Genomic DNA, 25,548 nt, shown 5'->3' on the forward strand with positions numbered 1-25,548 from the left:
TCAGCCATTATCTTTCAAATACGTTTTCAACCCCACCCTCTTTCTCTTCTCCATGTAGGACTCTGATGACACAAATGTTAGATCTTTTGTTATAGTCCTACAGATACTATTTTCAGTCTGTTTTCTCTTTGTTCAGACTGGGTAATTTCTGTGTTCTATCTTCATATTCACTGATTCTTTCCTCTGTCCTTTCTGTTGTGTTGTTGAGCCCCTCCAGTGAGAGGTTTATTTTCGTATTGTAATTTTGACTTCTAAAATTTCCATTTGGTTCTTTATGTCTTCTATTTCTTTGCTGATGCTTTTTTTCATTTGTTTCAGGTGTGTTCATAATTGCTCACTTATGCTTTTTTTATGGTGGCTGCTTTAAAATCCTTGTCAGATAATTCCAACATCTAGACCTCTTGGTGTTGGTGTGCTCTTCTGTTTTAGCAGGCCTCCTCTTGCCCGACTTGGGTGGGCAAGTGGGAGTGTCTCCTCAGCCCTGTGAGGTTGGGATGAAGGTCCAGGCTCACCACTCTTCTTTGGCACCTGGGCAGGGAGGAGTGCCTCACTACTGCCCCCCCAAGCACGCGGCCACCACTGACACCGTGGGGCAGGAGAGGGATGGGCTTGCTGGGTGGGGGTAGAAGTCTGGGCTCCCCACATGGCCACCACTGACACCATGAAGGGGGTGCTTGTTACCTTCAGGTGAGATGAAACTCCCAGCTCCCCACTTGGCCTTCTCTGACACCATCCCAACAGGAGGCAGGGACCCTCATTACAGCCAGGCAAGAGTGGAAGTCTGGGCTGCCCACATGGCCTTTGCTGATGGGGTGGGGCGGAGGCTGTGATTTTTTCCATTATGTTTGGCTAGAGTAGGGCAGTTACTGTCTAAAAGCATTCTCTCTTTCTAGGTAGCCCATTTCCTGATCCCTTGGCTAGAGAGAGCAGACTTTTCTTGGGGCTTTTGTTTTCTGCTCTCAGTATTTCCAGGTTGCCAGTTTTTCCAGCACCCAGTCTGAGATATAAGAGGCAAAAAGAAAACCCAGGGAACTCAACACCGTATCATTCCTTGAGTCCCAGGGTCTCTAGGCAGTCTGCATTCTTTCCATCTTTCCGAGTATATACTCAGAAAACTGTATGTGTTTTATAAGAATTGTGCAGGTTTTTTAGCTGTACTTAGTGGGAAGAATAGGGAGAAGTGAGTCTACTCCACATCTTGCCCCTCGTACTTTGTTTTGAGTAGTGACTTAGTTTTGCAAAATGGATGCAGTTCTTAAGGATTCTTTGAACACAGATGAACGTTTTATAAATGCTCCTTGTTAAGTTCCATCAAACCACTTACCACAAATTCTGTAATCACTGGTTTATCTGTCTGTCTGATTAGAATCTAAGTCTTAGATCTAAGCCATATCTTAGGTTAAAATAATTCCATTTTTGAAAGTACTTGAAGTAACTGCTAAAAATAGTATATTTAAATTTTAAACTGGGAAATGCACCATTTTTAAAAATAAGAATATTCACCTGCTAGCTATTGAAATTTGCTTAAGGATCTGTCATCTATCTTCATTAGATCATGCCTTTTGCATAGCAACTGCTGCTACAAATTCTGTACCACTGGCTTTACCATCCACTCCAATTTTCCAAGCCTTTTAACACACATACTCCCCGGGCAATACTCAGATGAGTTGCTAACCTGAAGGAAATGGTTCAGGCCCAGGAGAAGACCACTTTGGAAAAGCTAGTGTTTCAGTTTCCTAGCCTCTAAAACAAATACCATACAATGGTTTGGCTTAAAAACAGGGGTTTATTGGTTCAGAGTTAGAAAGCTTGCTTCCTTCAGGTTGGGATTTTCTGGCTGATCGGCAGTCTTCAATGCACGTGGCAAAGCACGTGGTGGCATCTTCTTTCTCATCTGGGTTCTGTTGACTTTGAGCTCCTTGCTTCTGTGGCTTCTCTTTCTGTGTCCAATTTCCTTTGCTTATAAAGATGTCAGCCATATTGGATGAAAGCCACCCCCATTCAGTTTGAGCTCATCTTACCTAATAACATCATCAGAGGTCCCATTTACACCCACAGGACCAGGGAATTGTGGTTTGAACATGCCTCTTCTGGGAGGTGGGGTATGATTCAGTCCCCAACAGTTAGCAAGCTACGACAGGTCAGAAGATGCAGGGGTGGGATGGAGGGAGATGGTAGAGTCACAGTGTCAGAAGAAAGACCATTAATTAGGAAAGAGGATAGAATGGAAATTTTGGTGAGGAAAATGAATTTTCTCCCTGTTTTTTAAGTCTTTAGAGGCAAATTTTCTTTATAACCAAAATGTTTTTAAAAATTATGTAGAGTTATGTAAACTTAACTTTAAAATATTCAATTGAATATATCTCAGTAAAGCTGTTTAAAACTCAAGTGAATTATCTGTAGCTTCTCCTACTACGTTCCTGTTTAAGACTAGCTCCATTTTTATTGTATGGCTCAATATAGCCATGTTCCTCATTAGTTATTGGGAAACATTGATATCAGAGCTTAATTAACATGGTCACTGATTGAAGAGGATGTGACCTGCATATAGAACCTTAACTTTAAAGAAACAGGACCTCCCAAATGTGCCTTGAACCTTAGGGGGAGGTGGGGATTGAGCAAATGCTGAATATCCTCATATCCATACACACCAGCATTATCATTAGGCCAAATGTCTAATACAGGTATTGCTATTTTGAATGTATGTTTTCATTTCCTAGTTGCTAAAACAAACACCATGCAATGGGTTGGCTTAAACAACAGTAAATTATTGGCTTATGGTTTTGAGGCTAGGAGAAGTCCAAAATCAAGGTGTCATCAAGGCAGTGCTCTCTCCCAGAAGACTGTGTCCTTCTGGGACTGGCTACCAGCTGTCCTTAGTCCTTGGTTTTTCTGTCACGTGGCAGTCTCTCCTGGCTTCTCTGGGTTTGGTTGACTGTTGTCCTCTTCCTGTGGCTTTCTCTGTGTCTTAATTTCATTCTACTTATGAGGGACTCCAGTAATACGGTTAAGGGCCATCCTGATTCAGTTGGGCCACACCTTAACTGAAGTAACCTCATCACAGTTCCCTATTTACAATAGGTTCACACCTACAAGAATGGAATAAGATTAAGAACATGTTTTTCTGGGTACAGAGCTCCAAGCCACTACAGTATGTGATTAATAAAAATCAAATTCACAATTAAAATGATACTTATTCATAGCTTCTTGTCATATATTTGTCATATATATATATATATATATATATATATATATATAATATATATATATATATAATCTTTTTTTCCCCAATCCCAAGATCTAATCAGTATAGCTAAATAATTCAGGAAGTGGTTCACAATATAGTTTTTAAAAGGCTTTCATACTCTTAAAAATTTAGGAAACTCTGACCAATTCTTGGAAGGATTAAGAATAAAGAGAAAGATTCTTTTCTCTGTGCCTTCATTTTGTCATTTGCAAAACAGCAAATTTGCCATTCTCTAATAACTGCTGTGCTTATCTGTCTCTCCAGCTAGAATATGCTTTCCTCAAAGACAAATGATATCACCGATTTATTATACCCCCTGATACACAGCACAATGTCTGGGAAATGTAGCTGCCCAAACATGTTTATGGAATGAATTCATAATGCAAAGTGAAATGACACATCTTAGTACTCAAGGATCCATATGGTATAGTAAGAAAAATAAAGTGTGGGGAGTAACAATACAGTGTAAAAAGTGAAGTTTACAGACTATATCCTACGTTATTTTTCCCACTTTGTTACTCAGATGGTTAATTTATGTGTCAACTTGCCTAGGCTATGGTGCCCAGTTGTTTGGTCAAACACTAGTGTAGATGTTGCTGTGAGAATATTGTGGATGTGAATAGCATCTGCAAACAGTTGACTGGCCTTAAGAACTGATGATGTGGGCACACCTTACCCATCAGTTGAAGGCTTAAGAATAAAAACACTAAGGATTCCTGGATAAGAAATTCTGCCTTAAGACTGCAACATCACCTCTTGCCCGCATTTCCAGCCCACTGGCCTGTACTATGTATTTTGAATTTGCCAGGCCCACAATTGTGTGATCCAATTCCTTAAATCAAATATACAATGTACCCTATTGATTATGTTTTTTTCTGGAGAACCCTGACTGATAAAGTTACCAATCAAGGCAAAATTCATAAAATATCTTCTGGACACTGTCTGATTTTTGTCATTGATAATCTTGCTAATCTAACACTAATAGCATTCATGAAACATACTCTTCTCCCCGTATTACTTTATGTGTCCCAATTCTGTAGTCCCTCCAAGTTTTACTGTTGCTGAAACTGAAAGAGCTCTATTTCTCTTTGCTACATGGTATGTTCTACATTGTTAGCTCCCCCTTTTCCTTTTAATGTTTCTTTAGTTTGCAAAGTTCAGACATCATAACCAAAATTTAGTTGTATAGAATATTAAAATAGATTTATAGCTGTAAAAATCAAGGTCTTGTTAAAGTGATTTTTGAAAATTTGGTAATGGTTTCTAGTTTACAAATTTTTAGAATCGTTTAACATCCAGTTTAAGATTTTTTTAAAAATTGTCAAGTTCTCAGAGAGAACTTCCAGGGAAGAGAGCAGATTAGGGAGCTCCAGGACTTACTGCTCCTCCAAAACAGCTAATGGACAGGCAGCAAGTGTCTGAAACAACTGTCCTGGAGCTCCGGAGGCCAGGGGAGCCCTATACGGCATCCAGGGAAGAGCAGGAGGGAAGGGCCAAGAAACTGCAGCGAAGAACTGTGAGTAGCTCATGCTGGGGCAGCAGCTGGCACCCATCCCCCACTCTCAAGGTGGGCCACCTCACGGTCCAGTCCCTGACTGGCTGCTGCAGAGGGCGGGGGCGTGAAAGTCCTCTTCTCCAAGAACACAGGGTCACGGTGAACTAGAAGACAGGACAATCAAAATCATACAGAAGAACAGATAGAGAAAAGATGGAAAAAATTGAGCAGAGTTTCAGGGATTTGAATGACAACATGAAGTGCACAAAATATGCATCATGGGTTTCCCAGAAGGAGAACAGAAGGGGAAAGGAGCAGAAAGAATAGTTGAGGAAATGATGGCCAAAAACTTCCCAACTCTTATGAAAGACATACATGTCCAAGAATCACCACATACTCCAAAGAGAATAAATCCTAAAAGACCTTCTCTGAGAAACATACTATTCAGATGTCAAATGCCAAAGATGATGAGAGAATCCTGAAAGCAGCAAGAGAAAAGCAATTTGTCACATATATTCAAGGAACCACAATAAGACTAAGTGCCAATTTCTCAGCAGAAACTATGGAGGCAAGAAGGCAATGGTAAGATATATTTAAGGTATTGAAAGAGGAAAACTGCCAGCCAAGAATTCTTTATCCAGAAAAACTGTCCTTCAAAAATGAGGGGGAGTTTAAAATATTCACAGATAAACAAAAACTAAGAGACTTGCCCTACAAGGAATACTAAAGGGAGTTCAGCAGGTTTACAGGAAAAGACAGAGAAAGCTTAGAGTAGTGTAGAAATGAAAATTATCAGTATGGGTAACTAAAAGGATAAAAGAGAGGCAAAAACAAGATACAACATATAAAAACCAAAGGATAAAATGGTTGAAGTAAGTACTACCTTTACCGTAAAAATACTGAATGTTAATGGATTAAACTCCCCAAACAAAAGGTGAAAAAGTGGCAGAATGGATAAAAAAAGTAGGATACAAATATATGCTACAGAAAAGAGACTCACCTTAGACCAAAAGACACAAATAGATTGAAATTGAAAGGTTGGAAAAGATATTCCACACAATCACTAACCAAAAAAGAGCTGGGGTAACTACATTAATATCAGAAAAAACAGACTTCAATGCAAAACTGCTGTAAGAGACAGAAAGACACCAAGAATAAATAACAATCATTAATATGCACCTAAATAAGGTGCCAGAAAACATATCAGGCAGACACCGGAAAAATGAAGGGCAAAATAGACGTCTCTGCAATAATAGTTGGAGATTTCAGTACACACAGGATCAATACAGAAACAGAAAACTTGAATAATATGATAAATGAACTAGACCTAACAGACACATACAGAACACTGCACCCCAAAGAGCAGGATATACATTCTTCTCCAGTGCTCATGGATCATTCTCCAGGAAAGACCACATATTGGGTCAAAAAAAAAGTCTCAATAAATTTAAAAAGATTGATATCATACCAAGCACTTTCTCTGACAATAATGGAACAAAGCTGGAAATCAATAACATGAGGAGAACTGGAAAATCCACTAATATATGGAGATTAAATAACACAACCTGAAACAATCATGGGTCAAAGAAGAAATTGTCAGGACGTATCAGTAAATATCTTGAGACAAATGAAAACAAGAACACAACATTTCAAACATTAGATGCAGCAAAGGCAGTGCTGAGAGGGAAATTTATAGTCCTAGATGCCTACATTAAGAAGGAAAAAAGAGCTAAATTCAAAGACCTAAGTGCACACCTGGAGGAACTAGAAGAAGAACAGGAAACTAATCTGAAACCAAGGAGAAGAAAAGAAATAACAAAGATTAGAGCAGACATAAATGGAATTGAGAACAACAACAACAAAAACAATAGAATTAAAAAAACCAAAAGTTGTTTTTTTGAGAAGATCAATAAAATTGACAAACACCTGGCTAGACTGACAAAAGAAAAACAGAGAAGTTGCAAATAAATAAAATCAGAAATGAGAGGCGGGACATTACTACTGACCCACAGAAATAAAAAGGATCATAGGAAGATACTATGAACAATGGTATGCCAACAAAGTAGACAACTTAGCTGAAATGGACAAATTCCTAGAAACACATGAACAATCTATACTGACACTAGAAGAAGCAGAAGACGACAACTGCTAAGTCCACTCAATTGGGACAGAACAGTCTCTTCAACAAATGGTGCTGGGAGAACTGGAAACCATATGCAAAAGATTGAAAGAGGACTACTATCTCCCATCTTATACAAAAATTAACTCAAAATGGATCAGACACCTAAATATAAAAGCCAGGACCATAAAATTCCTAGAAGAAAATGTAGGGAAGTATCCTCAATATCCTGTGATAGCCAATAGTTTCTTAGACTTGACACCCCAAAGCACAAGCAATGAAAGAAAAAATAGATAAATGGGACTTCTTCAAAAATTAAAAACTGTGCTTTCAAAGGACTCTGTCAAGAAAGTAAAAAGGAAACCTACTCAATGTGAGAAAATATTTGGAAACCACATATTCTGCAAGGCTTTAGTATCCAGAATATATAAAGAAATCCTACAACTCAGCAATAAAAAGTCAACCCAATTAAAAAATGGGCAAAAATTTCAATAGACATTTTTCCAGGAAGGAAATACAAATGGCTGAAAAGCACATGAAAAGATATTCAACATCACTAGCTACTAGGGAAATGCAAATCAAAACCACAATGAGATATCATTTCATACCTACTAGAATGGCCACTATTTAAAAAAAAAAACAAAACAGAAAACAAGTGTTGGAGAGGACGTGGAGTAATAGGAACACTCATTCACTACTGATGAATGTGTAAAATGGTGCAGCCACTATGGAAGACAGTTTGGCAGTTTCTAACAAAGCTAAGTATAGAATTGCCATGTGATCCGCAATCCCACTACTAGTCATATACCCAGAAGAACTGAAAGCAGGGATGTGAACAGACATTTGCATACTGATGTTCATAGCAACATTATTCACAACTGACAAAAGATGGAAGCAATCTAAGTGTCCATCAACCAATAAATGGATTTTTTTTAATGTGGTATATTCATACCATGGAATAGTATTAAATGATCTCACTGATACGAACTAATTATAATAAGCAAAGTCATAGAGTTAAAATCTAGAATATAAGTTGGTTATTAGGGGATTGAATGGGGGTAGACAGTGGAGAGCTGATGCTTAATTTGAGCAGAACTTCTAATTAGGTTGATTGTAAATGTTTTGAAATGGGTAGTTGTGATGATAGCTCATCATTGTGAGTGTAATTAACAGCTTTGCATTATGTTTGCAAATGTGGTTGAAAGGGGAAGTTTTGGGTCATGTATGTATCTAGAATGAAAGACGATAAAACATGGCACTACAACAGTCAACCCTGTTGTGGATGATAGACTGGGGTTAATAGTACAAATACAATGTTCTTTCATGAATTATAACAAATGTATGACACTATTACAAGTTGTTAATAATAGGGTGGAACATGGGGAAAAAATACACCTAATGCAGACTATGGACTATAGTTACTAATATTTTAATATTGTTTCATCAATTGTAACAAAGGTACCACACTAATGTGAAGTGTCAACAACAAAGTACTACATATTTATGATGCCATTTAAATAAAATTTAAATATAAATAAATTTATGGAGACAGAATTAGTGGTTTTGTAGGACTGGGAAAGGATAGAGGGATTGAGAGAAATGACTGCTAAGGGGTATGGGTTTTTCTTTTTGGAGTAATGAAAATGTTCTAAAATTGATTGTGGTGATAAATGATTACACTAAAAGCCATTGATCTGTACACTTTGGATAGATTGTATGGTATATGAATATATCTCAATAAAAATACTTTAAAAATTGTTAAGTTCTGTATGTTACAGCTTTTGGATATGCTTCTCATTTATTTTGTCACGTTCAGTCTTATTGACCTACAATATTTATGATTTCAAATTACATACTAAGATGCTTTAAGTAGGACCATCTTTGGAGAAGACAGTATGTATATGATATAAAAGCATAAGGAGTAAAGTGTCAAATTAGTGAAGTTAGTGGAAGATGTAAATCTAGTTCAACACAACACAACTAAACTGCAACCAAAATTTTGTGTCCTACTCAACTCTTAATTGTTCTGGCCAGTGTGAGACGTCCAGGTGACTAAAAGAGCAAAATGATCAACAATTTGCACATGGTTTTCAAATAAACTCCAGTGATCCATGAACACAGACTTTCATGTCTGCCCACGGCCTTGATTTCCTAGGCAGGCCCATAGTTTTCTACCATTATTCCCTTTTTCCAACACTCTGGGATGTACCCTCTACACTTCATGTCATTCCTACATCTAGTATCCAAGTTTCTAAAATCCTTCAATACCCTAAAATACCATTTAAAAAAAATCAGCTTTATTGAGATATATTCATATACCATACAATCATCCACAATGTACAATCAGTTGTTTATAGTACCATCATATAGTTGTGTATTCATCACCACAATCAATTTTTGAACATTTTCCTTACTCCAAAAAAAAAAAAAAAAGAAAGAAGAATAAAAATAAAAGTAAAAAAGAACACCCAAAGCATTCCATGCTGCCCCCACCCTATTTTTCATTTAATTTTTGTCCTCATCCTAAAATACCATTTTAAGATAATTTGTTCTGTAAACAAACTTCCAAGTTTCTCTTCTGGGGCAAGTTAACATGTTAACTCAATGGTTTTGATTCTGTAACGGGTTTAATGGAAGCAGAAAACACTACCTTTGGGATAGGAAGAGACTTTCTTAAGTATCTTTCCTTTTACCAGAAAATGGTGTCTCTGACATTTTTTTTAAAGGTATCCTTCCTGATTATGTTTTTGTGTCTTTCTTATCCTCATTTAAAACATTCCAGCTGAAATTGGGAAGAAAAAAGTTGCCCTATGTAAGTAAAGAAATCTACCACCCTGCTTGATAAGGGATGATTGGGTAAACAAGTGTAGAATTTTGTGACAAGTAGTTGAGACTTATTTTTAACTCTCTATATAAAAATGCTTAATCCTAAATTAAAAGCCTCTTTTCTTGAGCTGTTAATTGTTATTAGGAGTAAGTCTTCTTGGTCTAATTTCATATGCATATTTTTTCAAAGATTTTGCAGTTTCCTCCCTCATTTGGATGAAATTACTTGACTTAAGAGAAAAGTCTGGGGAGGGAGAGGCTGGGTGGACACTTGGAGAGAAGGGAGATGATTTGTTGGAGGTGTTCTGATACTTGTCTAATTCATTACTTACTTTGAAAATCAAGGTCTATGACAAGAATTTATGAAGAAACAAAGACAGTTTTATTCTGTAAAGGCTTCCTCTGAACTAACCACCAAAAAGTTCCTTAACACTTCAAAAAAATAATTTTCATAGAATATTTCAAACATTCACCAATTACAATTTTGTCATCCAGGTTCATCAATGGGTGGAGTGTTTTAAAGCAAACCCCAAGTACCAAAAATTAATTTTTGGTGAAAAATCAATGCATGGTTCCCTCTGGGGGCAGAGCAGCAGTGGGCATTGACCAGAAAGGGAACCCAAGGAAAATTTCTGAGGTGATGGAAGTGATCAGTACTTTGATGGGAATATGGATTATGTGGGTGTAGGCATTTGTAAAATCACATGGACTTATACAGACATGATTTGTGCATAAATTGTGTATGTAAATCTTACCTTAAAAATGTAAACCATATTGAACTTTAGTTAGCAGGGATTTTTGCTTTTTGTAGGTAGCAATTCTGAAACTCTTGTGTATTCTACATTTGAGCTAATAAATTAGCAAATATGCTGAAGATAACGGGAGACAGGTTTCTCACTGTTGGGGAAGGGAGTTACAGAGTTGAAAAGGGGGAAGTCTAGAACGAACCTGGAGACGTATATAAGCGTGTGCATGAACACTAAGACTACTCAGTGTAGTTTAAGATTTTTTGGTAGCTCTTTTTGTCCTTAGAATATATCCCGCCCAGAATGCTGAGTCAAAACTGTATTCTAAAGTCACTTGAAATATCTCTTATTTATTTCAATATTGTAAAATATCTTAGGGATTTTTCTTTGTGATTTAATTTTATTTTTAAATTACGTAAAAAAAAAAAAAGATACATGGTTTCAAAGTCAAAACCATAAAACAAAGTACATTCAAGGAAGACCAGTTTCCATCCTGCTCCCAAACTGCACCTCCCCATTTGTTTGCTTCTCCTAAAGTAATTACTTATACTGGTTTTAGTTTATTCTTCCATTGCCTCTTTTTTAAAAGTGTAGTCAATCTCAGGAATTTATAAGGGTTTACTTCTCGCTCGTGCTCCGTCCCTGCTGCGGGGCAGCTTCTGGGTCAGCTGTAGCTCTGCTCCACGTCGTCTTCATTCCAGAGCCCAGGCCGTTGGCGTAGCTGCCATCTGGAATACCACCGATCTCATGGAAGAGGGGAAGGAGGACATGGCCCGATGGCTGGCTGCCACTGACAACTCGGGCTCGGTACTCTAGCACATCACCTCCATTCACAATTCATTGCCCAAAAACCACCACTCACATAGTCACACCTGAGTTCCACGAGACAGGAGTATATAATCCTTCCATAGGGAAGGGCCCGGCAAGGGAGAAGCACCGAAATATTTGGTGAAAAACAATATAGTCTACACTATATGCCATTGGATTCTGTTTCCCAATATTTTATTTAGAATTTTTACATCACCATTCATGAGGGAGATTGGTCTGCAGTTTCTTTCTCAGGCCATCTATCTGATTTTGATATCCATGTTATACTCACTGCATAAAAATATTTTGGAAGTAAAAAAGTATTTCCTTATGAAGTAAGCTGCAAGGTGACTGATGCTAACATGGTAGCTAAAGTTAAAAGACAAGTATCATGGTGATGTAGTGGGGGGGAACCTTCTGCCTTGAGGGCTTATTATTATTTAATAATTTTTAAAAAATACTTCATATTAGGCTGTGTGTGATCTCTCTGATACATGGATCAAAATATTTCTTTTCAAAATGCAAAAAAAAAAAAAAAAAAAAAAAAAAAACCCACAAAAGTCCTTTTGGAAATTTTCCAAGGAAGGGGAAAAAAGTGGAAGGTAATTAAGGAATGAAAAATACCCTCTCCTAAAAAGTCAAAATTTTACCCTTGCCCACCAACCTGTGTCTGAAAGCCAGGTTTTTATTATTTTCCATCTCCTACTTTTCAACACTGGCTTGTAAAATGCCTCGTTTCTTCTGTACACATTCCTGACAGTGCTTCCAACTAAGCAACTCTGCTGAACTCTGCCGAAAGACAAGCCCAGGCTGTGAACAGGGTTATTAAGGAGGCAAGAATGTTCTGGTGGGTGGAGATGGAGGTTTCCTCTCAGCCTCCCGCCTCCTCATGGGCCCCACAGTGGCTGAGCCTCCTGAGCAGACAGCATCTTTCGCCCAAGCGTCCAACGTGCAGCCTAAACATTGCCTCACCTGTAAGGCAGGCAATTGCCAAATATTTACTCATATCTTTCATATGGACAAACGGAACCCCCAAATAGCCAAGCGACCTCAGTCCACTTCCAAAGCTGCTTACCTTCGGGGAACACTCAGGACTGCTGCCTGTCGAGCGTCGCCCTGGCCTTGTCACCACACAGAGGGCCAGGGCCATGACTGTCGGGTTTGGGCTGTTTCTTGTGTATATAATCCATTTCACATCTTGTCTCTGCTGTTTAAAATTTCACCAAAGCTGCGAGTCATAAAACCCAGTCCAGTCCTGGGACTGGGAAGGGGAATGGTGATCAAAGGAGACTAATTCTAGAAAAATGGAACTAAGGACAGTAAATTTGTGATTTCTGCCAGCAAACATTCAGCGGAGTCTTTGAAACTGTCATTGACAGAAGAATCAAGTTCTCACTCCAAAACCTTTGATGGTCACAGACTGTGCAAAATTAGCAACACATTTCGATGTTCTCTTTCACATGATGGCCAAACTACCTTTCCAGGCCTTTCTTTGAGTCTACCTATAGCTAACCAGTACCTGGGACAGGCCAGATATCTTATTTCTTGGGGCCTACTCATGTTTCCCCATCTGGGGACTTTGTCTAGAGCTGTTCCTTCTCGTCTGCTCTTCAAAGCCTGTCCGCTTCAGGCCCACCACCACTCCCACGCCCTCCAAAAACCAGTTTTGGATTCTGCCTCACCTGGCAGGTCTCCCTTCTGCATGATTTCAGCACCTCTGCTCCAAGCAATATGGGCAGAGTGGTCTACTAACCTGCAACTACCCTGCCTACTGCACAGTCCACCTTTCCAGCTGGTCATCAACTGGCAGAGGGACAGTAAAGGCATACAGGAGTCATTACCCCTTGTGACTGCACTTTCTCATCTCCCTCCTGCCATCTCTACAATTCTGCATTCCAGTAAAGTCCTTCTTGCAATCTCTGGGCTCTCCTGTCTCTATTATGGGATGTGCTGGGGGCAGCTGCTCATGGTGGAAAGTCCTTTTACTCTGCTGATGATGTGCATTATCCAAGATGTCTTCAGGGTGTTTAATAGGAGGCAATGGCTGAGTCACAGCAATTACTGCACAGAAAGGAAGTAGGAGGCTGCAAATCCGTACCATTGCTGTGCTTGAAGAAAGGGAAAGAGAATGTCTCTTGGAATGACCAGATTCCTGCTGTTCAGAATCTTCCAGCAAGCACTGAGTACATATATGGAAGTAAACTTAACTAGACAAGAATGCCCAAGATGGTGGCTTTCAAACAGAAATCAAAGAGCTTCCCATTACATAATACTACTTCTTGTCAGTTGGGTTAGAAAAGCTTCTTCATTGATTTAAACCCTCCACACACACAAACTGTCACTTGCTATTACTTTAGAACAGAGGCCCATCTAAGCCCTGGTTTCACTATGATTTGGTCATAGCAGGGAAAAAAGTCTAGCATACTCTGAAGGGAAGTAAGAGTTGCCAGACTGAAGCAATTGCATAAACTGATATATATATATACACACACACACACACACACACACTCACACACACACACACACACACACGATAGAATAGTATGCAATTGTTAGAAACAACAAAAAAGTGTGTGGAGCATACTACCATTTAGTTTACAAGACTGTACATGTTTCTCACACACACCGACAAAAGTGCTCTAAGAGAAAGAGACTTACTTTTCACTGTATAATCTATTCAAAGAATTTATAAACATGTTCTTAAAGAAACAAACTCCAGAACAGAGATAACTTCCAATGATTAAAGGCCTCACTCCCCACAGCATGCTTCAGCTTATTTTTTTTTCTGAGAGGCTTCTCCCTAATGAATATTAGGAATGCAGGAAAAGAGCTCAAGAATGTCCTTTATTGTAGGCAATTACAACTACATTGAGCCTATTAATACTGAAAGTGAGTCAAATTGGCCTTTTAAAAGCAAAGATGCCAGCTTGCTGTTTTTGTAGGCTCTGGTGGTCAGAGGGAAGGTCTTTTGCTTTATAATACAGTTCCTTTACAAGAATAATAAAAGCCGAGGGTATGATTCTCCAATCTGTGGTTACATTGTTTTGGAAAGCAGAGGGATATGGACCTGTTGGCTTTAAATGAACTTCCCTGAGATTCATGTTTTCAGCTTTCAAAACGGAATATAAGCAATCATTTTGCAAATCTTCATTCATTCAGGCAGACATTTGGTGACTAAATCAAGGTCCAAAAATAAAACAAAAATAAGAAAGCAGATGAAATATTTACAAGTGACTGAAAAGGCTCACAAGCTACTGAACGAAGTGAATTCAGGATAAAGTGACGGAAACAAAAGTGCCTGGTATTCCTCACCAACCTGACGCCAACAATGTATAAAAGCTTCTGCAGGCTGGCGTGCAGAAGCCTGCTCATTGCTGGGGCTGAAAATTATGGGGAGGGGGGTAGGCAGAGGAAAAGAAAGAGACAAGAACCAGTAAAAACCAACAGACATTTTATTATCAATACCGATTCCTTACTTTGATCCTGTCCTTTGCTTTTAGACAGAGTACTTTCAAATAAATCACCTTATCTACTTACAGTTAAGTTTCTTAGGGATTAAATAAAAATCCACAACAGTTGACAGGGGTCAAATCAGAAATCTACCAAAATTCACATACCCTGGCACAGGCCACCATCCCGCAGTAGCTGCACAGTTGGCCTGGAGCAGTGTCTGCCTCTCAGACAGGCTGGCGTGGCTGGTGGGCAAACGTGGGGGATGAAGAAAGGCCAGGCCTGAGTAAAATCGGGTCTCCTTGATGGCTTTTACTCCTTTTTTACTTCATCACCATTCCCCCCACTGAGCTTGAACACAGGAATCTGCTGACCATCCTTGAGCTCTAAGAAGACCTCCTGAAGGTGCCACCTGAGAGAAATCAAGTTTCTATGGAACATTCCGGCAAAAAACATGGTCAGCGGGGGAGGGGGGGTTCAGTTATTTGGAAAAATGTCTTAAAGTTTTTTTAAACATTATTTGATGTTAGTGCCATGTTAAAATATTTTAACATTATATCATGGGGTCTCCTTATTTAACAAGCATCTGTGTCAAGGCAGGTTTCACAAAGAATGACTGAAGTGCGAATGGAAGCAGAACTGGGCAGGAGAAGGGGCAGCTTACTGCCCATTTCCTAATTCACACCAACCTTCAATTCCTGGCCTGGACTCCCGCCAGCTCCTCCACTAATCCCTGGCTGAGGGTTCAATGAGCCCAGGGTGAGCTAGGCGGGGGCTGCCTGCTCCTTTTGTCCTCCAGAATTAAAACACATCCTGGCTAGAGAGCAAACGTCTCTGAGAGAGGCTTCCCGTGGGGGAAGTGAGTGGACGTAGCTATTGGCAACGGGACAAGAGAAGCCAATTAGCGGGGTGGAGGGCTTAGGCAAAGAATGCCACAAATGATTCTGGAACAGGAACCCATGCCTTTATTCACCTGCAGCGACTGAGGCAGTCAAGTCAGAAGCTGCAACAGAGCATCAAATTATCAGAGAGCTAGACCATTACAACGGCATAAAAATTTTTCAAATTCAGCAGCCGAAGTAAAGGATAGTTCAGTAGGGTGACAGGTCAGTAGGTAGTGCTGGGTGAAGCATCTGGACTGAGCTGAGAGCCAAAGCACTGGCTTGTAGCCCAGGCGGTGAACCTTTCAGCTTCAAGCTTTGAACAGCTAACTCTTATTACCACCATCATTTAATTACACATGAAAATGGGAAGCAGGATTGTTTCCCTCAGAAGGTCTTGCCTGTCCCCCCATTTGCCTGTGCATACCTTTTAAAGGGTGCATCTCTGGCTGAGCTGACGTAGAGGAAGCCCTCGGACTTGGACCCAGACACAGGAATCTTCAACTGTGGGTAGAAAATGACAGGAAGCAGGGAGGTATTTGGGTACATTGTTGTCATCTCGAGAGATGACAAAATAATCCTTGTGTATGAAGTCCAGTGAGTATCTGCAGACTCTGGTTGCTTTCGAGAAGCCCAGCTGGAGACTTTACCTGGTCTCCCCCCACCCAGCTCCGTCCCCAGGCCTTCTGTGGACAGTCTGCTGAGGTCAGCGGGAGTCCTTCTATTTGGCAAGGAGAACTTATGTGCCATCCCCAATGCCCCGGGTACCTACAATTACTATTGAATAATAATTTCTTTAAAAACTGGTAAAAAGGGACAAAAAGATGCAGCAACATGGCTGAAACTCCAAAACATGGTAAGTGAAAGGGCTTTACACAAGAGTATATAATATGTAATTGCATTTACAGTAAGTTTTAGAACAGTAGAATATGCAGAAGAACAATTCAGAAATGTGATTGCCTGTGGCAGGGCTGGGGGACATGGAGAGGGGCCCTGGGATGACATAACCGTCCACGTCCACAGAGGGGCCTGGGTCACTCAGGTGTCTGAATTTGTTCAAGCTCACTGAATAAGTACACTTAGATTTGTGCCTTTTTTACAGAATGAAAATTTCACCTCCAAAAAGAGAACTGTAAACAAATAATGAACCCAAGTTAATGATGTACTCACTGAAGTGTTGAAAGGTGAAGTGCATGGATGTGTGAAAATTGCCTTTAATATGTCAAAATAAGAAGATGGGTTGATGGGACAGGCAGAGATTTGGCCAGATGGAGAGACACGGACTAAAACTAACAGAGCAAGGTGCTTGCTGTCGAATCCAGGTACAGCTGCCTGGGTGCTCTCAATAGAATCCTGTCATCTTTTCTGTGGATTTGAAGTGGTTTGTAATAAAATAGGAAAAAAGGACAATTAAAAAAGTTTTTAAACAGGTCACTGTTTTAAAAAGTTAACTGGCAAATTGGTACATATTCTGACCTGGATCATCATGAACCTTTCCTTTTGCCAAGGAAAGGGAGCAAGGGTTCGCCTGGGAAAGACCATAAGGGGTTGTCGGTGTGTTCTCCACCCTCAGGGTCCCCGACTGGGCCATGCCACAGGGAAGACGCTGCCCGGATGCAGGCGTGTCCAGGCCCGTGAGGCAGCCTGAGCTCCTCAGAGCCAGTGGAGAGGAGTTTGCTAGTGCTCCAGTTTAGGAAAAACATCGAGTGCAATGTTTTTGGTTTCTCAGTGAAGACTGAAGGCGGCATGAGCCTTGCAGAAGGGACACAGTGTGGTAATCAGGAAGCTGCTATCAGGTACTTCCCAGAGCGCCTTCCCGGGCCCCACGTTACGGCCAAAGGCACTTTTGTGAGCTGGGAGATGACGTATCCCACCCACTCCAAATTGCCACCAAGAGAAAGAACTAGTTTGCTACATGTGTTTTCCAAAATTCTTTCTTTCATTTTTTTAAAACCCATTTTAAGGAAGACATGAGATTTGGGACACTGGTTCCATAGCCCCATAGAGGGTGGGGGGAGTTGGTACTTTTTTAACTAAGCTACAGCTCTTCTCTGGGGATTATAAATAAGCAACAGTGTACACTCTGAGCATCTCTGACTGCTTAAAAAAAGGGGGTGAGGGGGCATAGGAGTAGAATTTTGAGGAACAGCACACATGGAGAGTTGGTGCATGAACCATGGGCAACTGTGTCTCTTTATGGGGACAGCACACACAGGCTGCTTTCTTTACGGGCAGGGCCTTGCCAAAGATTCAAGCAGGAGTGTCTGGTGAACTGGAGTATCGATAGTTTTAGGGCGTGAAGCACACATACACTTGGGGGAGGGAAAGTCTCTCAAGATGACAACCATCCCAGGAATGACAGAAATGTCTCACTTCTGGACAAAATAATAGAACTACAAATTGGGACACTTTGGGGTGAGTCCCTTATAAAGAAAGAGCTGCTGGTGAAGGAAGTGAAAACAACCCTGGCAGAACATCTGAATTACTCCATAAACTGAAAGAGGAAGGGCTGGGGTGACAGGGGGCCCTGGGGCAGCTGGACCTTGAACTGCTGTCCTGTGGAGACAGCCTTTGGGGGCAGCAGAGGACCACACCCAGCCACAGCCAGGACAGTCCCAGTGCTGCCAGGGGCTGTGGGCAAGCCCAGGAAAAAGAGTGCTCAGCCCAGCACCCACCGCGGTGCAGGACAAGGCCGGCCAGAGTGGCAAGGTGGACCAGACCAGAGGGGCTTTCACACTAAAACCCCGTGGCTTCCCCCAACTCCTCATCACCGGGTCACCAGGTCACCGGATCACAGGGTCACAACTGAGGCTGGAAGTGCCTTCAGCAAACATCCTAAGTATCAAAGCTAGGCCCTGAGCTCTGTGCTAGGAGAGGCAGCTCCTGGCCTTCCAGAGCACTCAGCCTGCAGGGGACCCAGCCAGGGGGCCGGCGTGGCGAGTGCTGCGAGGGGAAGCACAGAGGGCCCCACAGCACCGGGAGCGGGGTACTGACAGCGCACAGGGCCACTGGTGCAGGGAGGGCACGCCCCACACGCCCTCACCTGCCCTTTGCTCCCCCTGCACTCCACTCTCATTCAACTCTTAGCATCCCCTCTGAGCCCTCCCTCTCCCAGTGCACAACTGGGCCCTCATCCCCCCACCTCTTGGTTCTCCAGGGCCACACTCTGCTCCCACGCCCACCACTGCACACAGTCTTCCACGTCCCTCTCCCAGAGGCAGTCCCTGCGCATCTCCAATCTACTAGGCCACACACCCTTAGGAGATTCGAGTATGGACTGCTTTCACAGTATGAGAAAAAGATCCCATTAAAACTCTATAAAAAATAAACAACAGCAAAATAAAAAGTTCGGATGACATCACTCTTCTCCTCAAACCATCTCAGTGCGTCTGCTTCCCACAGAACCCACTGTGCACGCCTCACTGGATGAGGTGGGAGGCCCACTGGCTGCCCAGGCCCGTGCGTCCTGTCCATGTGCTCCCTGACCTACACCTCCCCGGCTGGGGTCCCACCCAGGGGGTCACTCAGCCCACAGGCTCCTCAGCCTCAAATACTTTTTCCTCCTATCAAAGTTTTCTTCAGAAGAGTCTTTCAGGCCACCAAGTGCTCCGTCCTGGCCTCTATCACGCACTAGCTTCACCCTATCTGATTCTGCATGTTTCAACTGTGAAATCCCAGAAAGCCTTCTGCATCCCTGTATTCCCCACCCAGCTTAGAACTATTCTTGGATCATAGCATGTCCTCAAAGCATAGTTTTGTTAAATAGAAAAACAAATGCATTTTATGTTCAGGTGAGTTTTATCAATCCGAACTGTACAAGAAGATAACAGATAGCTGAAGAAAAGGATAGGCATTCTAGAGGAGCAATGCACAATCCCTGGAAATAAAAGTTTAGGGAGTTGGTTACAGCTGACATGGGCAGACTGGCTATATGTAGACACATATATATACATGTAGGCATATTCCAAGCTCAGGGCAGAAGCGGCGGCAAACCTTTACTGATTATTTCTGTACCACCTGTATTTCAAGATGGTGACCCGGGCACACACACCACTACATGCCCTGCCACGTCAATTCCTCCGAAAGGATGAAAAATACATGAAAAGAAAAAATCCACAACACTATAAAAAGGGTGCTAACAATCAATTGACTGGATTTGGCCCAGGAGAAGTACCTCAAAGGGCACTGGACAAGGAGTTAAAAGACCTTGGGTTCAAGTCCTGACCCTGCCAGTTATGGCTTATATGACTTCAAGCAACTTACTTAATCTCTTCCCTGTTAAACTGGGGACATCAATTCCTAATTCATACAGGTCTCACATCCATTACTAACTCACAGGGTTCCAGAAAGGATCAGCTGAAATAACACTGGGCTTTGCAAATGGTATGTGGCTAGACATATCTACATAATTATTAACTACAATGGTTTCCACAACATCCTGAGATTTATGACACACTTCCAGGGGAGGGTAAGCAGGCTACCCACCCGGGACGTTTGTTGCACCTGGAACTCACAGCCAATTTTCTCTCTGTAGCTGGACTCAGGTGGCGAGTCAGGTCATGAGGCAGGTAATTAAAAAAACAAGGGGTGGGTGGTGTTAAGTAATATCTCGTGACAGTTTTATGTAGCAGATTTTCCTATCCCAAACCTTTAACCCCAGCTTCCTCCAAGACTCTCTTCACCAAAGGCAGGCCCTCCTCACCTTCAGGGGATACCTGGCCTGCAGCTCGCAAGGAGGGCATGTTACCTGGGCATCGGCTATGTCGACGAAGTTGTACTTGTCGGTGAGGTGGAGATAGTGAACGTCAAAAGGAGTGCCAAGGGCCTCCTGCGCCTCGGGGTGGCTCCGCAGCTGCTCCAACGCCATCTGGTAATACGAAGCCCTGGAAAAAGTTTCTGTTGGAAAAGAGTTATTTGTTTGTTTGTTTTTCCTTTTCCTTTTTTGAACTTGAGTCTCTATACAAAGTTAAATAATACAGTTCACATATGGGATGGAAGCAGAAATGTGAAATTGATGGATGGAAGAAAAATTAGGGACCCTCTGCTCTAAATTCTTCATGTTACAGACTTCAAAACCACAGCCTGGAGAGGCAGTGTCTGCAGGGATGTGGTGGATGGCCTGGGGCAAGAAGACATGACTCTTCTGACTCAATTTCTTCCTCTTCTAACTAAGTGGTATGGTATGACGGGATATTCTCAAAGTTCCTTTCGGTTCTAAAACCCTGTGACTCCATGACAAGGCGGAGCTGGGGCCAGCATCTAGGACTCGTGCCTTCAGAACACTGCTCATTCCACTAGGATGAGCTGATGGACCAGTACAAAACAGACCACAACATCCACACCAAAGCCCACAGGCTGAGAAAACAGGAAAGGAAAGTGCTCATCTGGCACCTTCACAGATTGCAGCCAACATTTCATGCAGATAAAATTGATCAACTACTCTGTTAGCCCAAAGGCTGCTGGGAACCCCAGGAAGCACCTCCCTGAAGTGCAGGCCCAGTGGCCAGGCTGCTCATAAGCTGCTGCCCAGGAGCAGGCTGCAGGCAAGGCTGCCAGGTGGGAACAGAAAGAGGAAGGGCAGAAGGTGGGTGGCAGGGAGAGCTCAACTTTATTGCATGATTTTTACAGCTGGGCACTGTTCTAAATAGTTCCTGATTCCCATGACAATGCAAAGGCAATGTCATATCCCTCACTGCACAGAGAGGTGACTGAGAACCAGGAAAGTAAAGGCCCTCACCCAAGGCCATTATATAGCTAGCCAAGGGCTGGAGCTGGGATCCAACCCAGGGAGCAGGCTACAGACTCATGTTGTCAAACACCCCACTGTTCTGCCTTTGTTTGCAGTTCCTAAAGCAAAAGAGGCTGTCAGACCAGAAGGCTGATGCTGGGGCCCTAAAATGCATCCATTCCCATCGGGGTCCCACCCTGGCTGGCTGGCAGAGGGGAGAAGAGGCTGAGTTTGTCCAGTCAGAATCCTCCCTGGGAGTGCTCCTCCCTGACCACCTCGGGGGCCTTGGGGCCAACTCTGAGGCAGGTGGGGCATAAAGGGTGGGAAGGATGCCAGGCTCTGCCGTCCTGCCTGCTGGTGACACTCCTCTCACTTCCTGGGAGGAAGCTCCAGTGCTGCCGAGTCAGAGTGAGAAGCCGAGCAGGGCAGGCACAAAGGAGACTCAAAGAAAGTCTGCCCAGAAAACACTGTGGCTGTTTTGCCACCAGTTGCAGAGAAATGACCCTAAATGCCTTGGCCGCTGACAATAATTGTGGCCTGTCTTTACAAATTCAAATTTGGGGGCAGCGGGGCTGGACACAGCATCTGTCAGGACTTTGCCGTCCTGGGCTCACTTTTATTTTCTCCTCTCCCCAGAGTCCCCTGTCTGAGTCCCCTCCTCCATTAAATCACCAGCAGAGAATGGCAGGGCAGACAGGCTGGTACACTTGAGACACAGCCAAAGTTCTCCCCACCTGTGAACCATCTGGTATTCCCCTTCCCTCTGTTCTTGCTTTATAAAATCTCAGAAATCTTGATGGATACCCTGTGTGTGCCCCAGAGGGAAAGCCCCATCTTGCTTTGCAACAATCCTGGTCCTTTTTTTTTGCACTTGTAGCTCCTCAAAAAACTGGGATTGTACGATATGGAGGAAGCCATAGCAAACAGAATGGTGTACTGGCTGCAGAAAACACAAGCCTCTGCTCCCTCCTCTCATCTGCAGAAAGCATCTGAACTATCTCCCTCAATGGAGGGGCAGGAGCAGGAGGATTTAGGGGGTCCCAGCCTTGGGCGGGTCCAGAGAGACACTTACTCTGTATAAAGTAATACAGGAGGGCGCAGCTCCCACTGGCCACTGCGCCAGTGACCAGGACCAGTTTTCCCAGGGGCACTGACATCCTGCTTCCTGGAGTCTTAAAAACAAAAGAAGTGGATTTATTTAAGAGTCAGGTTTGTGCCAAGGGCCTTTGCCTGGATCAGGCCCACAGGGAAATGCACGCAGAGGAGGCAGCCAGCAAGGAGGCGCGGCCACCCTCCCTCGTTGGCTTCGTCTCAGAAAGCCAGGGCTGATTCTGCAGCCAAAGTGAGAATGCCCTCCGAGGGTGGCCCACGTCCAGCTCCTGGGCCTGGGGGCCGTGCCGCCCTCCAGCCGGCCGAGCACAGTGCGCACATTCAGCCAGGCTGTCCTGACAGACAGAACCCAGCCTGTGTGCCAAGCCCCACGCGGGCAGAAAGCACAACCACTTTGTCTCAGGCTGGCTGGTAAACAGGAAGCTTATCCTTTTGTGGCAATAGCTGGTCTTGTAAGCCTACAAATGAGCCGGGGCTGTCGCTGGCTGCTTTCTTTCATATTTTTGAAAAGCGCCCCACCCCCTAGAGGAGGAAACCTTGATTATGACTTTCGGGCTGAATGAGCAGATGGAGTGAAGCCAGCTCAGCAAACCCAGGCCACTGTACCCACCCCTGCCATTAACTTCTGTCTCCTGAAGGCCGGGGTGAGGGGAAGCAGCACATGGGCCTTAATGGAGCCAAGTCCCCTCCTTCCTGGTGGCCATATCACCACTGCTCACACCGGGACCCAGACTTCTAGAAAGCTGTAAGTTACTCGGCCATAAAACTGAAAGAAGGACACTGTTTAGATGAGCAGTCACAATTCAAATGTCCAGAGACATTCGAATGTCCACAATTCGAATGTCCCTAGAACACACACCCTGGCCGAAAGGGGCAGCCTCAACCCAGCCCCAGCTAACTGAGGCCACGTGGGCCACGTCTGGGTGAAGCTTCCAGTTCTTCTAGAGGGGCCCAAATTCAGGACTTTATGTGAAATTGCCCAAATTCTAAATGCTGACAATCAATAGTTAATAATAAAACAAAACCCTATCAAAATACATTTGTGAGTCAAATCCTTTCCGGGGGCTTCCAGTTTGCTCTGAACACCCAAGCTTTCCATCAGGCTTCCTCACCCTAGGGGAGATTTAGGTAAATTCTTCTTTGTCCGCTTTTGCTGAGATCTGAGGCAGAGATGGAAGTTCCAGGTTTAGATCTTAGAAAACATGATCCCATAAGCATTTGTGTCCCCATTTGAAGATCTAACCTTAGATTTTAATTGTGCTTCTTTACAAAACCCAGCCTTTGATGTGACTGAAAAAGGTCAGAAGTACTGCAGCCCAGAGGAACTGGGCATGATGCTAGTTCCTCCCCTGGCTGCTTGGTGAAGTGAGGTAGACACATTCTCACCATCTGCTTCTCTACCTTCTAGAATAGGATAGTGGAAATGACTGTCTACCTATCATTTCTGAAAGCCTGAAGGTAACTGAATCCCTCCAACCCTGCTAGATACCCTGCGGATACTCTTTCTGGGAATTGATAAGTAAACACACCCTTGGATGGGGCTAACGTTGACCAGTTCTTTGCTGAAATAACATCCAAGCAGGTTCAAGTATGTGGTCAAATTAGGGAGGTGAAGTTTTAGATCGTCTTTTCATCTCCTATATATTGTTCTTTGTGTTTTTTTTTCTTAACTAAGAAACGCCAATGAAGTCCCAAACAAATGCATGGCAACTGCTGTGAGAGTTTTGAATGGTCAACGTAGAGCAGGTAAGAATATTTATCAAAGTTGAGTCTAAAGTCAATTATGGTAATGTGTTGTGGGAAAAGCCATTTAATTTTCATAATGAAAATGGTCAGAGCATCTCCAAAGAATGCATTAGTCAGATCTTGCTTAATTTGGAAGAGAGCTCAACAGGGTGGGGTAGACAGCATCAGCTATGCAGAGCTTCCCACAATATTCCAGCTTCTAAAGCCACTGTGAGACATAAGGGGGAAAACATCCTGGAAACAATGCAGCAAATACCCGCCCCAGCCGTCCTCTGCGGAGACAGCCCCAAGTGAACACGGAAGACCAGGAGAAACCCACAACTATTCAGGGAGCGACTTTCATCTATTGCCTAACCTGAAAACACCCTGTGGTTCCAAGGGAGACCTTTGTCCTGGAACATTCATTACCTTCTGCAACTTGGCGGCACGGCTTTCTCGAAAACCATCAAAGGAAAGTTGCCCCGCAATTAGATGAAGATTGTACATTCAAGTCATTTTTTAAAAACCAGGTTCTCACTGGTTTCTAGATTTCATACAACCAATATTTATCACCAATGCCAGCTTGAGAACAAGAAAAGAAGTAGAGTTTAAACTCGAAAACAAGCCTTGTCTGTAAAGGCCTCTGGTTTTCCCCTTTCTCTTCTGCCAAATTAGGAAGGGGAGAAAAAAAGTCTGCTGGTTTCTGGTCTCTGTTCTTTGTACCTTTTGTTGCAGGAACCAGAGGAACAGTGTGGGCATGCGGCTGCAGGTGCTGTACCCCAGCCCAGTGCACCCAAACATGGTGCTAATTAGTGGGAGGCAGCACCCAGCCTGCAAAAGCAAGCATCCCACGTCCAGCCCTCCCCTGGATCCAGAACGTTGTCAACATAAGCTGTGTGCCAGGGATTAAAAACCACCTCTTGGGGGTTAAGAAGAAACACTAGTAGACTAAATGAATATATGAACTGCAACCATAATGACAATAACAGCTAACAGGTAGATCTCTTACTATGTGCCTAGAACTGCTCTAAACAATTTACATACATTAATTCATATAATTCTCACAACCCCATGAGGTAGGAACAATTATTATCATCCCCATTTTAGAGAGGAGTCAACTAAGGCACGGAGAGGTTAAGTCACGTGCCTGAAGTCACATAACTCGTAAGTGGCAGAACTGGGGTTCACACTCAGGTCGTCGGGCTCCAGAGTCTGTGCTCTCACCCACCATGTATACGTTCCTTAAGACATCTGTTGGTTTCAGAAATATCAAAATGTGGGGCTGAATTTAAATGTGTTCCTGAATTAAAAATACATTTAGATTGTTCAGCACAAAAGGCTTTATCAGGGATGCCTTTCCTGCTACTTCCCAGACAAGAGTATGGCTCATGTTTGTACTTTCATTCCTTCTTTT

General features: G+C 42.8%; 1 protein-coding gene across 6 annotated transcripts in view; it reads right to left on the reverse strand.

Moving 5' to 3' along the window:
• Window positions 1-14,674: 14,674 nt before the first annotated feature.
• Window positions 14,675-25,548, reverse strand: part of LOC119534615 (cytochrome c oxidase assembly factor 1 homolog) — an 84,025-nt gene continuing 73,151 nt past the window's right edge. For 5 of the 6 annotated variants that reach the window (XM_037837149.1, XM_037837150.1, XM_037837146.1 and 2 more), the window contains exons 2-5: window positions 22,372-22,471; window positions 20,319-20,467; window positions 15,999-16,075; window positions 14,675-15,102 (exon numbers count right to left, since the gene is read on the reverse strand). In XM_037837149.1, the coding sequence (XP_037693077.1) occupies window positions 15,003-15,102; window positions 15,999-16,075; window positions 20,319-20,467; window positions 22,372-22,456 (411 nt within the window). In that variant the 5' untranslated portion in view covers window positions 22,457-22,471 and the 3' untranslated portion in view covers window positions 14,675-15,002. Of the gene's footprint in view, window positions 15,103-15,998; window positions 16,076-20,318; window positions 20,468-22,371; window positions 22,472-24,563; window positions 24,657-25,548 lie in introns of those variants that run through there. The other variant, XM_037837147.1, reaches the window with a different exon arrangement.

This window comes from Choloepus didactylus, chromosome 5 (genome assembly GCF_015220235.1).
Source record: "Choloepus didactylus isolate mChoDid1 chromosome 5, mChoDid1.pri, whole genome shotgun sequence".
Taxonomy (NCBI): domain Eukaryota; kingdom Metazoa; phylum Chordata; class Mammalia; order Pilosa; family Megalonychidae; genus Choloepus; species Choloepus didactylus.